This window comes from Podarcis bocagei, assembly GCF_964188305.1.
Source record: "Podarcis bocagei genome assembly, chromosome: 6".
NCBI classification, from domain to species: domain Eukaryota; kingdom Metazoa; phylum Chordata; class Lepidosauria; order Squamata; family Lacertidae; genus Podarcis; species Podarcis bocagei.
Window position 1 is genome coordinate 10,352,376 of NC_138130.1, and position 15,954 is coordinate 10,368,329.

The window sequence follows — 15,954 nt, forward strand, 5'->3', positions numbered from 1 at the left end:
TGAATTTATGCAAAATAAGAGGTGTTACCCTGGTACTTCACTTGTACAATTTATACAATCTGCAGAACCGGATTAACTTGGAACAAGTCCCCTCCCCTGCCCCGCACATACCCCCACCTCCAACCTGTTCATGACCTAAAGTCCTGACTATGGGGGGAAAAGTTACCAAGGTCTACAAGGATTGCATGTTGCTGAGCCGTCAACTGTTTCAGGAGTTCTTTGTAAGAGATATCAGGGGGTTGCTGTTTATTTGGTAGCCGGTGCCTTACGCGATGCTGCACAGCAAGAAATTGCCATATTTCTCCCCGGCGACTTTTGGGAACACCTGAACACAGAAGATATAAAACAAAATTATTCAGGGGATTGTGGGGTGATTCAACAGAGTTCCCTTCAAATATAAAGATTACCCATTTCTAATTTATAACCATTAGGGTCATTATTTTGAACTTCTACACACTCCGTTCCACATGAACACTTTCAACATCTCATTTATTGCACCCTCATAATGGGGCAAAAAAATGGGATCCTTTTGCTGGCCCAGTGACATTCTCCAGGAGACTCAGAATTTTCAGACCTATTTTCTGAGCTTTGGGGAAATAGTTTACTTTTCCACCTGAAATCAAGTGGAGCACTCCCTTTCTCTAGTTATAGCCTAGAAATCTTTATTTGTCAGCCACTCCTTTCCCAAAACTCAAAGGGACTATAATTTCCCAGTTTTCAACTGGGAATGCAAGGCAACAAAAGCGAGGGGAAATCACCATAAAAATGTCATTGCTTTGCATCAGGCTAATTCCCTGCCTATGGTGGTGTTCAAACAGATGAAAAATGCAAGGTCTCCAAAAAAAAAAAAAAATGCACTCAAAATTACCATCTTTCAGAGTTGCATGGATATCTTCCATGTCACATCTGATTTTGGCTCTGCAATTCAACAGCTTCTTATCCCAGATATTGATAGCGTCTTTCTGACAAGTACCAACTTCCTCATAGTCCAGCTTAACCTTTCTGGACTGGAGCTCATCTCTGCTTGCTGCAAGAGAGAACACAAGGCACAGACCATTTCAGATGATGGACCACAGACCAGCAGTTAATGCCATGTATGTCTGGCATGTAGGCCACATATCAGGTTATGTCACGTCAACCATCCTACAGGCCGAGGTTTAGGAAGGCATGTTTGGGGGCAGTTACACATAGTAGTGTTCTCTTACTGTGCAAAAACTCTGCAACACTTACAGCCTTGTACAACCAGCTATTAAACTAAAGCTGTAGAAAATTCGGTAAGACTCAAGAATAAATAGAAGACTTTCTTAAAACCTGTGGGAAGGTGAGAACATGCACTCAGCTGTCTCCCCTGAGCCAGCCTGGTACACAAGCTCCTTCTGTAGATGATCTGAATTCCGCTGTATGGTTCACAATGTGATTATCCTGTCCTAAAGCTAATCATTAGATTTGGTGGAGTCGCTAAGAACATGGCGGTTGAATAGATGGAAGCAGCACATGCAAGACGTAAAGCTACAATTCCATCACTCAAACTGCGAAAGATTTAGTGCTATTTTACTATCTGCTGTGCTTCAAATAGTGGTTTACATACAGAAAAGATTTTCCTTACGTGCATCTTACCTTCTATAAAAGAAAATATAATTCAAGCTTCCTCGACAGCATTAAGAAGAATAGGAAATATTTTTATTAGTATTTTGTCAACAAATTTCATCTCATGATGAATAAGCAAAGAGGGGATATGGGCAGGAATAAATTGCACAAAGGCAGGCGTGGACTCTGCTGCAACTAGGTTAATCAACTTAGCTCTCTGTGCAAGGGAAGGTGAGGAAGAAGGGAGGCAGGTTTATACGTTGTCTCAGCCATCGAACGATGCAATGTTAAATGCTATGTGATATAGCAAAGAATTTAAAGCTGATGCAAATCAACCAGCTGAAACAGACTGATTAGAAACTTCCACTCTAGCAGAATTCTCACTGCCACAATCTGTTTTCTCATTTTCACCACTTCATAATTCAACGTTATTATGGAAGGAAGAGAAAGAGGTGTTTGCTTTATCCCTTTTTAAACCCACAAAACTATGAAAAGTGGATTACAAGGCACTTCTGTCTACATTTTCTTCACAAGCATCTCTGTCAAATGGTGTATGATGCAAGTGCCCATATGCACCTCCTTGACATTTCAAATAAGCTAAAAATAAATAAACAAAATCCAAAATCTGTGGTATTGTTTGAAAAGTTGAGTGTCCCATTTAAGGGCCTGCTTATCCCTCAGCCACCTCATTAGAGCTGAAGATATGTGAGTGAGTGAGTGAGAAAGAGAGAGACGGAGGGAGAGAAAATACAACACATACAAACCCCCAAATTTCTCCACAAAGAAAAAATCCCCAGGATGTTAGGGATGGGCCCAGCACTGATCACCCTCACGCTAATTCTGTACATACGAGAAGTTGCAAAAGATTTAATTTTCAGCTTCACCACTAGATTCTGCTGAATTTATAAACTGGCTCGGATATTTTGTGCACACTAAGACAGTGACATTCCAGAGGCAATGTTCAAAGGGCATTCGTTTTAAAGCCTCCCACCCTTGAGAAAACCTTTCCACGTCTGTTTTTGTGTGCCACAGAACACTTTCATAGAACAGAGGATGTTAGGACTCACGTGGAATGATGGGACATTGCAATGCCCTGTATGAACTGACAGTGTGCCCTAACTTATGCACCAAATTACTCTTTTTGCCAGTGCACTGATGGCAAAGAGCAAAAACAGGTAGTCAAGTTTCCCTAAAGGCAGCCAGGCAATACTAATCTCCTCAGCCAACTCCTGAGGAACACAGCTGAAAGCTACTGTGGTGGCAAGAGAACAGAAAGGAGCAGAGAGTCTGGCTGGAGGGAGAAAGTATAACAACAAAACAAAGACCAGGGTGGTGATACAATGACTACTGTAGTCAACACAAGACACTATCCCCAGTTTAACAAACTGAAAGACATCGTCCTCTTTCTAGGCTCCTCCCAATGGAAACATGCAGATGGGGACAGATATGCTCCTGCTTTAAATCATTTACATACTTTGCTACAAAGTTCAATGACTAAGCTCTTTTGCGACGAAACGTCGGATTACCGGAACAAAGTCATAAAATCTATTTTGGAAAGAGAAGAAATGAGCACTGAACCACTGATATATATTACAAGCGAAGTATTTATTTACTGTGTTTGCTATTGTTTAAGTTAAAAGCAATTTGGGAAAGAAACTACTTTCGCCATTTTTATGGACGTTTATTGGTTTACTGTTTGTTTGCAGGTAGCTGCCTTGGTGATATTATCTTGTGTCGATTGGAGAGCAAAAGTGGCAAGGAGGACAGAACGGCAGCAAGGGCTGTGAAGCTGGAGGCAAAACTGGAAGTAGGAACTGCCTATCATCTTACAGATTAAGGAAAATAAACATAGTTTTAAGGTGCTGAACTGCAACAGGGATCGCAGGTCCAGACAGACCCAAAAGCCATCCAGGATGGGCTTGTCAATTACTTAAAGTTTTTTCTTAATTTTGTGACGCATACCAAAAACCTTTATACTGAAGGACGAAATGTAAGCCCATGAAAAAGGCAGTCGCATAACACCATTTCATTAGCTACTTCTGCTTCAAGTTCCGCAGGGAATTCGTTAACTAATTCCTGGGACGTCCAAGCCTGGAAGGCAGAGCAACCGTTCTTTATCTTAACCTTCACTAACCTTCCAATTTCTGGTTTTCCTTTTCCATTCGAAGCAGCAGTATTTGCTGATGGATGGCTTTTCTCCACAGGCTCTGCAGCTCTTCAGAGTTCTTTTTCTCCCCAGTCTTATCTTGAACATCATCGTTTTGCAATAAGGAAACAAGGGGGTCTTCGTCAAAAGATCGTGCAAGAGGAGACAGCGGCAACAATTCATTTACATCACCTCCATCTGCAAAATATCGCTGCATTAGACATGGATTTATTCAATACTATTTGAGAGTTCTAGTATGGTGGCAGAAATATGCATCAACATCCATCCTTAGGGTTTTATTTATTATATTACTGCATATGCTCACATTCACCCATCTCCCTTGTCTCTCCTTTTGGGAGAGAGACCTGGGTTACTGGGGTTTTGGTTTTTTTGCTTATTCTGCATTAGTGCCATGCACATTGATGACACTCTATAAATAATAACAGTAGTACGTAGTATTTTTAGTCTGTGCTCCAGCACTCAATAACATATATACTACCCTAACTGAAGGGACGCAGGTGGCGCTGTGGGTTAAACCACAGAGCCTAGGACTTGTCAATCAGAAGGTTGGCAGTTCAAATCCCCGCAACGGGGTGAGCTCCCATTGCTCGGTCCCAGGTCCTGCCAACCTAGCCGTTCCAAAGCACGTCAAAGTGCAAGTAGATAAATAGGTACCGCTCCGGCGGGAAGGTAAACGGCGTTTTCGTGCGCTGCTCTGGTTCACCAGAAGCGGCTTTGTCATGGTGGTCACATGACCCGGAAGCTGTACGCCAGCTCCCTCAGCCAATAAAGCGAGATGACCACCGCAACCCTAGAGTCAGTCATGACTGGACCTAATGGTCAGGGGTCCCTTTACCTTTATCCTAAGTGAAGTCCATGGACCTAAGGACATGTTGCTACAAGCCCAACTATACACAAGAAAGCAAGATGGAACTTTTATAATGTCACCCTGATACAGCCTAACTCTGGGTTTATTAGCTCATCCAATATTGCTTCTTCACACACCAGTCAGCAAATTTGTTTTAAGATTCTTTGCATCCACAGTTTGCCCTGCTAGACAGACAGACAAGCCATTCTAACAGTGTCACCTATTGCGTGTAATTTTGGAAATCAAGTGCTAATGAACATTCATCTTCTGTGGTTCTGCTGAATATAACAATCAAGTCAGAAAGTGTAAGCAGACATACATAATTCTGCAAGTTTTGTTCTCAAGAGTAAAGTGCCAAGGCTATATATTCCCTTATGAGCTGCAGACTGGCTTTAGGGAAAGACAAAGTTTAAATGCTTGAACCCTTTCTTTCTGGCCTATGGACTCCCTTGCATAAATACTTCGTAACTGCTAATTGCCAGATGTAATTAGTGTTCCTTTTGATTTAGCATCCAGAACTGTTACTAGAGCACTCTACTAGCAGCAGAGCCTGTCAATATGATAACTGGGTATTATCCAACTTAGGCATTGAAAGCAGTACTGCAGCAAACTTGCAATTAGCAGAAAGTTTCCTCCAGGGGTGAAACTTTGCCAATCTTAACCAAGAGTTGATCTAGCTTTGCCCAGTTGGCCTTCATTACCTGAGACAGATCTGGTGATCTGGCACACATCCAACACCTGCCTTTTCCTATGCTAGGAATTTGTATTAAACAGGACAGAAAGTATCTCTAACATAGTCTTTTAAAATCAAGGAAAGATGGTCCACACCATCTGCATCACATCTGATTCATAGTATCTGAAAGACAGTATGATACAGGCCCAAATGATGAAAGGTGGTTGACAAGCATGGGGTGAAGAAGGAGGAGAGAGAAGTTTTTGTCCCTCCCTTTTGTTCCTTCCTTTCATCCAGTTTAACTGGCTGGCAGGAGATTCAGAAGAGGCAAAAGGAAGGGATATGATCACTTGCCTCAATGGTCTTAAACAAGGACTGGCAAATTCATGGGAGGACAGGGCTACATGTAACAATATTAACTCTGATTGCCAGTAGCTGAGAAGCGATGACATAATGCAGGCATGGCCAAACTTGGCCCTCCAGATGTTTTGGGACTACAACTCCCATCATCCCTAGCTAACAGGACCGGTGGTCAGGGATGTGGGGAACTGTAGTCCCAAAACATCTGGAGGGCCAAGTTTGGCCATGCCTGACATAATGAATTTACTTCAGACTCTGCTTGTGGGCTTTCCAGATGCACCTGTGCATAAGGAGGATATTGGGTTAGATCAGGAGTTCCCTCCAGCTATTTTTGGACTACAACTCCCATCATCCCTAGCTAGCAAGACCAGTGGTCAGGGTGATGGGAACTGTAGTCCAACAATAGCTGGAGACCCAAGTTTGGGAAACCCAGGACTAGATGAACATTGGATCAGATCCTGCAGGACTCTTCTTATGTTCATTAGCCTGTTGCCACCAGACATCTACTCTTGCACCACCCCATATGACTTCCTTAGCTGTAACTTGAGGTCAAGGCAGTGCTGGCGACAAAGATACGTTGCATAATATAGTTGTTACCAGGGAGGTCAGAAGGAAACATGATTTGGAAGCAGATAGGAGGAGATGTGGCCATGTGTTTCTGGAGACAACTGAAGTGGTTACTCTTAGAACGACATGTTGAAAGATACAGGGATAGTCAATCATACACTTGACTCTGACTTCGATAGCTTACTGCCACAAAAAGGCCAACTACCTGAAAAAAAATCCATTTGGAACCTTAAAACGAAACACGCACCTAACACGCATATCAAGTATTCAAACTTGGGTCTTGCAGAACTTGCCCACTTCTTTTAAGAGAGGACTGGAAACTGCCACTCTTAAACAGAGATATGAAATCGAATTGTCGTGACATAAACCGCCGCCTCAAAATGAAAACTGACCTTGAAGTTGCATTGCTGAGGGCGATTTCTTCATGGGCGATGCCACCCTTAGGAAGATTCTCTGCCGCCAGGAAATCCGGCGGGGGGTAAGAGTAATTCCCCCAGCATTTAGAGAGTCATTGCTGCACACAGAAGAGGTCCTTTTTCTTCTTTCCCCATCACTGCAGGATCAGGAGGAAAAGACAACAGCCCAAGTCATCGTCAAGGAAGAATGACAGAAGCCTAGGCATGGCCATGCAAAGCCAGTGGAACAGCCTTGAACACACAAAGGATTACATCATTTCAATGTAATCGCCATATAGCGAGGCTTCCCAGATCTTTTCATTAAGGGCCTCATCTAGGCCCAAGTTCTCGCCGTATTTTTGTCCTACACTGTCTGTTTCTACAACCAGAAACCTGGAAGTTTATCCACTAATCTCCAACAAGTTTTTTGTAAGTCCCATACAATTTTGGAATCTACGAATATTTAGAATATTTGCGGCAAACTATGCTGCACGTTGCATATTTATTAGAAGAAGGAAAACTGTATTTAACAGAACCCTCATTATCAAAATTGGGAATAGACTCTGTGTGTGTGTTTTTCCCTCATGTCCATAAATCTGTAATCTAAGATAAAAATGCTATTGATCTCAACTTCTAGGTTACCTGAAGATTAACAATTGCCTTAGGCTTACTGGATAGTTACAGATAGGTAGCCGTGTTGGTCTGTCATAGTCAAAATAAAAAAATTTCTTCCAGTAGCACCTTAAAGACCAACTAAGTTAGTTCTTGGTATGAGCTTTCGTGTGCATGCACACTTCTTCAGATACACAGATAGATAAGGCTAAACAACACAAGGAACTTGATGTGAAGGTCCAAACAAGCGTATTAAGTCTCTCATTTTCAAATTGCACCCACATTCCAAGAGGCTTGTGCATGAAAGCAAATGAAGTATCAAAATTTTACTTCTTCTGAAGAATCAGAGTTTGTTCTGTTTGCAGCTGTGATGTCAAAAGTTTTTGTAGATGAGATAATGTGTGGTAAAGATGACACTGTTATCTCTCAGAAGTGGAGAAGTCCCTGCCATAACTTCTTTCTATTTTATTTGCACCCAAATTTGTACCACCACAAAATGGACAAAAAGGGAAATGCACAACAAGGGTGCGTGGTCAAGAATGGTTTCCTTATTCAACTCCTTTGAAGAGAAATTTTAAAAATAATTTTTATAGCATCAATGCACATGGAGGCGCAGGTTGCAGCCACAGCAAAGGTGGCATTTTTCCATCTCTGCCGTATTAAGCAGTTGGTCCATTACCTTTCTCGCCCTGATCTGGCCACAGTGATCCATGCGACGGTCACCTCCAGGCTTGATTATTGTAACTCGCTCTACGCGGGGCTGCCCTTGAAGCTGACCCAGAAACTCCAGCGGGTGCAGAATGCTGCAGCGAGGCTCCTCACGGGGTCTCTGTCATGGGAGCATATTCACCCAGTGCTTTTCCAGCTGCACTGGCTCCCGGTGGAGTACAGGGTCAGGTTTAAGGTGCTGGTTTTGACCTTTAAAGCCCTATGTGGCCTAGAACCCACGTACCTACGGGACCGCCTCTCCTGGTTGGTATGCCCAGCGGAGGACCTTAAGGTCCATAAATAACAACACTTTCGAGGTCCCAAGCCTCAAGGAGGTTAGATTGGTTTCAACTAGGGCCAGGGCCTTTTCAGGAATGGCCCCGATGTGGTGGAATGCTCTGTCACAAGAGACTAGGGTCCTGCGGGACTTGACATCTTTCCGCAGGGCCTGCAAGATGGAGCTGTTCTGCCTGGCCTTTGGTTTGGACTCGGTCTGACCCTTATGTTTCCCTCCTGTTATGGTCTTGATTTATCAGCTACTTTAAAATGAGGCTGCATTTTAAATTGCATTTTAACCTGTATTTTAAATTGGTTTCCCCCCCTATTATGTTTTTACTGTAATTTTACTGGTGTTAGCTGCCCTGAGCCCGGCTCTGGCCAGGGAGGGCGGAGTATTATTATTATTATTATTATTATTATTATTATTATTATTATTATTATTTTGCCTTTCAGGACATATGCCAAGGATATGCCGGTATCCTAAAGTGCTTACAATCTAAAACAAAGAAAAGATCCTATTTATTCAAGCAACCTTTGAACAATCATGTTGCCTATTGTCTGGTGAAAATTAAGCCCCACACCCTTCTAGATGTTTGGTTATTATCCTTTGGCTATTCAAAATGACAAATTTAAGGTAGATTTGTTACCCACTGAAAAAAAAAATACTCATGTCCAGCACTCTATTGCATCAATATGTGCTATACATATTACTGTTTATGGCTCATAGTTCAGAACTTCTGCTTTGAATATGGGACAATGCCAGATTATATCTTCAGGTAAAAGGAAGTCAAGATAACTGGACTGGACACATTAAAAACAATAATAAATTTAAAAGAATTTGCAATTTCCTAAGTGCATCAATTTCACAGGCTTCCAGTTTGTTTCTGAGCCTAATTTAGACTGTTCACTACCTTTTCTAAAGCCTTATATGCAGTGTGGGGTATTTTTTCAGGGCATACTCAAAGGCACGCAGTACTGGCACCCTTTTTTGCTGTTGTTAAAAAGTGTAGCACTTAATGTAACAACTTCATGGTGAGTATTGGCATCTATTGTTCTAGGGGGGAAAGCACTGCCTGTATGGGCTTTGGTCCAGGATATCTTAAGGATCATCTCCTCTCCTACAAACCTGCCTGCTCATTAAGGTTTTCTTTCTGCATGCTGCCAACATCCAAGTTCCAATTGGTTGGAACATGAGACAGGGCTTTCTCTGGGGCCAAGTCCTGGCCTTGGAACTCACTGCAGAAGGAGGCTTTCATTGAAGACCTTCAAATTATTGCACCAAGACCTTCTGTTTCCTACTGGAATTTGACCTGCCAAGCTGTTCATCTCCCTGGCATTTCATCTGTGGAGTTTTCAATATATTTTAACTGCTGATATGAATGGTTTTTATTTTGTTGAATTTTGCTGTCATTCTGCTTAGCCACACTGAGGATTTTTTTTAATGAAACGGAATCACCAACACTGGAATACTTACTGGACTCAAAGAGAGAAACGACTACCAGACTTTTAGAAGACATCTGAAGGCTGCCCTGTTTAGGGAAGCTTTTAATGTTTAATAGACTATTGTATTTTAATATTCTGTTGGAAGCCGCTCAGAGTGGCTGGGGAAACCCAGCCAGATGGGCGGGGTATAAATAAATTTATTATTATTATTATTATTATTATTATTATTATTATTATTATTATTATTATTATTATTATTATTATTATATTATGAGGACATACAGACCTAGCAATTGAAGCAAAAAAGAAAAAAGAAAAGGGTGTAAATAGATACATTATAAGTCCAGTGAATGGGTTAGAAAGCATTTTTTCTTCATCGTGAAGTTGACCAGAACAGCCGCCAATTGTTAAATTCTTAATTCCTGGGCCTTTGTGTGTGCTTTAAAGAATCATGACTGAAATATTCTAGAACCTGAAATTCGCAGACAAGAAAGAGCTTCAGGAGATGATTTTGTACAGCATACAAAGCAGTGAAACACCATGACAAAGAATGAAACTGAATAAAAGCAAGTCCCATCATATTAAATGAAAGAAAGATGTCTAGAGACCTTTGCTCTCTTATCTAAGCACTAGCCAAGAATCAAAGAGTATTTTCTGCCAGCACCTCAAAAAGGACCTTTAATGTGCCTCATTTCTAAGCTAAACAGAATATGCAAGTATTTTTTTAACCTCCACTAATGTAATATTACATTAATATTCTACTTAATATTTAAAGCTTAACAGTACAAGATCAGTACATAAAAGCAATGCAGATATAATTAAAAGAGTTTGGCTGCTGTGATAGAGTTAAAAATCAGACTGATGTATTCCAGACTAATGAAGAGTGAATATAGTCAAACACAGAATTACAAAGACTGAACTACAAAAGAGGAAGAAACCATAAAAAGGAGACAAACATGGGCTTTCAGAGAAAACCCTCTAAACTCTCTCAAAATGCACTGCCTTATTGTGACGAATCAAAAGTATGTAGAATGCCCTTATTTGACAATCTGAAATATTTTACATACATAGCAAGTGGGCGTGAGATAGGTTTAATATAAATAATGCACCAAGAAAGAACTATTTCGACCTCTTTTGTGGCCCCCACACTCATCACTAAAATGTTAATTTCTAAACAGGATAGCCATAGATGCTCCCTACTTTAGTTGTGCAAAAACTGAGCTCAGATCAATGAATGCTGTGCAATATGTCTTCCTGTGGACATTTAATTTTTCTGATCCCAAGTAACCTAGTTTTCCAAGCAGGTAGCAAATGCAAGTCTTCGCTAGGTTTTTAAAAAAATGGTTTCAACCAGAAATGGCAAAATCCCCTAGAGCTTAGCAAGAGCAGTTTCTGGGGGGTAAGTAGTACTACCAACTTTTGCTTGTAAAGTGTAACAGCAGCTTTAGAGTGAAGTAAATGCAAGTAAGACTGCCTTCTGAAAGTGAAATGTGTTTATCGTTTCCCTACATTTCAATTAAAAAACGCCCTACATTGAAGCTCCAACCTCGTCCTTTACTTTAGAGATTGCTCTCACAAGCACACACCACAAATAAAAGGACTTCCATTAACCCATACTAAACCCATCTAAGTTTTCATGCACCTTCTTAGAGACAAAACAGGATAAAAGTAACCAAATCAAAACTGCAAAGAAAACCACCTAGTTTCTCACTTTGTATTTTTACTCTTAAGATGCTGATAAGTTATGAAACATTAGAAAGAAATTAGCAAAACACTTAAAACTACCTGGTTGGCCATGAACCCAGTCTCCATTTAGCCAGCTGTGAGATCCTGTGAAGTTTGCCTCTACTTTTGCAAACTTTTACATGAAAAAAAAGGTTCTTTTAGAACGATCTGGTACCAAAACCACACTGTAATTACAAAAGCCCTTTTCTATTCCTTCTTCCAGTTTCATCAGCAGAAGCATTGAGCTTCTCAAATAAAGGCAGGGGATTTCCTAAGCAACAAGAGCAACAAGCTCTAGATTTCTTGGTAGCACAGTTCCACAACCGTCTTTCAAAGATAATTTCCCTTATTTTGTTCACAAATGGAGCATTTTTGAGTTTTAACCCGCAAGCCGTAACTCACCCAAAAGTAAATCTTTAGGGCTGCAGCATATGAAAAATCTGCATTGTCTCTCAGCTTTGCTCTTAGTTCAACTTCTCCTTTCTTTTGAAGGAAAGCAGAAAACTAAAAGGGAAATTCGCGCCTTAGCCTGTGTATGTACTCACTAATGTTAGCTGAAAATGAAAACACACCCACCCGATGAATAGAAAAGAGCGGATCAGATGCTTACGCCTTTAACTAATGTGTCCTAAGGCTGAAAGATTCCTATCAGTTTTAATCCTCTGATGGGTTGACTATGATGTTGCTTATCTCTCTGTGTATTACTCTGAATTACACAAGACCACACATCCAATTTTCCTGGTTGCCCTAAAAGTGCAAGAAGAAAAACCTAAGCCCTAGATGATGATGTTGATGATAGATAGATAGATAGATAGATAGACAGACAGACAGATAGATTTGCTAATGATGAAATGTCTGAAATATTAAGAAACTCAGCAGCTTTACAATTCCATATATAACTTGTAAATAAGCTGGCCAGTCAATGAATTGGAGTGCTCATGACTTAAGTCGGTCACTAACGGTTTTTGTGTTTTGTGTATTGTTATTTTTCGAATTTTTTTGTGTTGTTGTGTGGAAAATACTAATAAAATTTATATATATATATTTTAAAGTCAGTCACTGACAGTGATAACCTGTTATGCATGGTAGGAGCAATAAGAGGCCATAAAATAACAGAAATGTGGAGCTGGAAGGGACCACAAGAGTTATCTAGTCCAAACCCCTGCAATGCAGGGATCTTTTGCTCAACGTGGTGCTCGAACCCTTGACCCTAGAGTAAGAGTCTCGTGCTCTGCTGACTAAGCTAAGAAGATGAGGCCAAGATGTTCCTCCCCACAGAAATATTTAGCAAAAAGAGGCCAAGATCACGATGAGAACAGTAAAGGGTTTCCTCCGCCAGGTAGGTGGATTTTAGCTGATAGCTATAAGATAACACAGATAAAAAGGGAACCTCTTAAAAGCAGGGCTATAGCCAGATTAAAGAAGCCTTAGTCCACTAATTTAGGAGATACAGCTGATCAATTAAATCTGCATATAGTTGCCTACAGTAAATTTTAAAGAAAGACACGTGCACGATATGCATTATCTTATAAGAGGCATTCCTCACACAGAAAAGAATGTTTTTCTTTTGTCTGTGGCGTTTAAGCACTTCCATTAGAAAGGTAGTTTTAATAGTTCTGCTGCCTCCTTCAGCCATCAACAGTGCTTTAACTGCTTAACATCAGGAACAACACTCCTGCTCCTATTAAAATCTATATCAACCAGAATGCTAACACCTACTTATTGTTTTCAAAGCTCATTGCGGTTTTAAACTTGCAAAATAAAGAGATCTGAGTAACAGTTTGCTATTGAAGTCGCCACAGCTGAAAAATCTTGAGATGGGAGTTTGAAAGCAAATGACCTTGGCGTGAAAGAGATGCTGGCTAGATGTACTCCAGATTTAATCACATTTCAAGTTATAATATGGTTAAATAATAATTTTTGGTTGCATCAGACAAACGTTGTCACTCTAATAAGATGGTCTGCAGGGTGACATTTGGGTTTAGCAGGAAAGAAAGACACCGCCCCGTGATATTTCTCAACTACGGTTATCGCTGTTCTTCGCTGAAAATCCTGCTAAGCCAATTAATTCCATGTGAATCAGTGTGCACCACCAGCCTCCTCGACTCTTTGGGTCCAGGTCCAAAGTTTCTTGCATACTCACAAGCCAGTTTGGCAAAGAACGGTACCCGAGACAGAAGGCCACAGGCTGGGGCCAGTGGACACTCTGCTGTCCCTGTAGACCTCCAGTTAAATAGAACATTGCTTTGGTTCAGTGAAAATAAAATCCAAACAGAGACATTACAAGTAGGCCGAAGCACAATATCCTCCACATCAGGGTCCGCAGAACTGCCTACACTTTTGCGAGCAGCAAAAGTGGTGAAATCACAATTCTGAAGCCATTCAAGTGCATCACCAACGAGATGTACCACTGTTACTTTTGGATGCTTTCCTCATGCGCTGGGGCTTCACAAAACCTTCATCACCATGCTCAGAAAGTGGAGGGAAATTCACTTGCCGTATAGTATGTGTCATTGTGTACTGGAATCTAAACATAGCTGCAGCAGTTGAATCGTACCAGTAACTGGGTGCCTTCAAAATGCAAATATCCTGGTTGGCCAAAGGGAGGTCAGTTCACACAGCCTAGAACAAGCCTCCCTGATAGCAGGCACTAGCAGCCCAGTGCAAATTATATTCCTCACTTAAAGCATTAAAAACAACAAAAGCATGCCAATGTTAGTCACACACGGGCAGCCTTCACATTGCCCCTGCCATACAGCACACGATTAAGCAGCTAATTAGTATAATACCAATATCATCAACATTGCCATTTTCTCTCTCCTTTTTTAAAAGTCCCTGGGTTATTTTCATTGATAACTCAGCAATAAAGGCCGTTTATTTTTAAAAATCTGAGACACTTCAAAGTGTGTAGTGTAAAATGCCCTGCTCGTTATCATCTCCTCAAACGAACTTCACAACCGTTCTGTGTGGTAGAACAAGACTGTTCCCATGTCTATGGATGGGGTGCTGAGGATGACAGAAAATCCGTTTTATTCGAGGAATAAAAGTGCTTCCACATCCAAGTCTTGTACTAGACTACACTAGGGAGACATGCAGAGATTGTCCAGAGGAGTAATTTAAAGTCATATACAGATTTATGCAGGTTTTTTTTAAAAATATATCCCATTTGGGGAAAAACAACAATCAGTATATTTAGAAACCTCATGATTTTTCCCTTACTGGGTTTGGCAATGTTGATCTTTTTTTTTACATTATTTTGGCATTAGTTAGACAACAGTGTAGTAGTTATGCAAGATCTCTGTGCTGTAACCCTTAGCAGGCATTTCCAAAGAACGCTCTGTTCACAGGTTTTCACGAAACAAGTGAAGTATCTCACTTAGAAGCGAGTGGCAAAAATTCCTTATCGCAAGCCGGCTGCATAGGAAGTGCAAACTTGCAGGCCAGGCAGAAACCAGTGTTCTCACCTCTGGGGGAGCTCATTTTCAGACTGAGGAGTTGGTTTTCCTGAGCTCTGGTAAAAGCTTTTCAGGAAAGATGGGGCAGAGAAGGAAGAAGGGAGACTCGACGGCGCAGATGATTCACTCTCACTGCGAGCGCGTCGGGCAATTGTCAGCCTGACAGCAGGCGATAAGAAAAAGCGTAGCAAATGAGTTTCAGTACAACATTTTAAAGCGGTCCCACACTCCATACTCACCATGTAAGAGGTTCAGCCAAGACCTGAATTGTAATTTCCATTATTACAGTAACAGTGTGAAAATTTGGTGCACTTTAAGTTTAATGCACCACGAAATTTTGCTGAAGTTGAGTTGGGGGGCATTTAAAGAAACCGAAAAACTGAGTCATGTACTTGGCAGCACATTCCCTCAACCTGCACATCTAGTCAAGGTAAACTACCCCCTCCTCCCCCTTTCAGGGATATACAGTGGTACCTTGGGTTACAGACACTTCAGGTTACAGACGCTTCAGGTTACAGACTCTGCTAACCCAAAAATAGTACCTCGGGTTAAGAACTTTGCTTCAGGATGAGAACAGAAATCGTGCTCCGGTGGTGCGGCAGCAGCAGGAGGCCCCATTAGCTAAAGTGGTGCTTCAGGTTAAGAACAGTTTCAGGTTAAGAACGGACCTCCGGAACGAATTAAGTACTGTACCCGAGGTACCACTGTAGGGATGCGGGTGGCGCTGTGGGTTAAACCACAGAGCCTACGACTTGCCAATCAGAAGTTCGGCGGTTCGAATCCCCATGACGGGGTAAGCTCCCGTCGCTCAGTCCCTGCTCCCGCCCACCTAGCAGTTCGAAAGCACGTCAAAGTGCAAGTAGATAAATAGGTACCGCTCCAGCGGGAAGGTAAATGGCGTTTCCGTGCGCTGCTCTGGTTCGCCAGAAGCGGCTTTGTCATGGCGGTCACATGACCCGGAAGCTGTACGCTGGCTCCCTCGGCCAAAAAGCGAGATGAGCGCCGCAACCCCAGAGTCGGTCACGACTGGACCTAAAGGTCAGGGGTCCCTTTCCCTTTCCCTTACCACTGTACTAGACCCTAAAGGTTCAGCTTTCATTAAAACTTAAGAAGCTGCAAGTCTTGTGACATACTGG

At 41.6% G+C, this 15,954-nt stretch overlaps 1 protein-coding gene across 4 annotated transcripts in view; it reads right to left on the bottom strand.

Moving 5' to 3' along the window:
• Positions 1-15,954, bottom strand: part of TBC1D4 (TBC1 domain family member 4) — a 94,370-nt gene that overhangs the window by 12,225 nt on the left and 66,191 nt on the right. For 2 of the 4 annotated variants that reach the window (XM_081198259.1, XM_081198260.1), the window contains exons 11-15: positions 14,828-14,977; positions 6,594-6,754; positions 3,722-3,931; positions 869-1,027; positions 167-325 (exon numbers count right to left, since the gene is read on the bottom strand). In XM_081198259.1, coding sequence (XP_081054385.1) covers positions 167-325; positions 869-1,027; positions 3,722-3,931; positions 6,594-6,754; positions 14,828-14,977 — 839 coding nt within the window. The remainder of the gene's footprint in view (positions 1-166; positions 326-868; positions 1,028-3,721; positions 3,932-6,593; positions 6,755-14,827; positions 14,978-15,954) is intronic. The other 2 variants (XM_081198261.1, XM_081198262.1) reach the window with 1 other exon arrangement.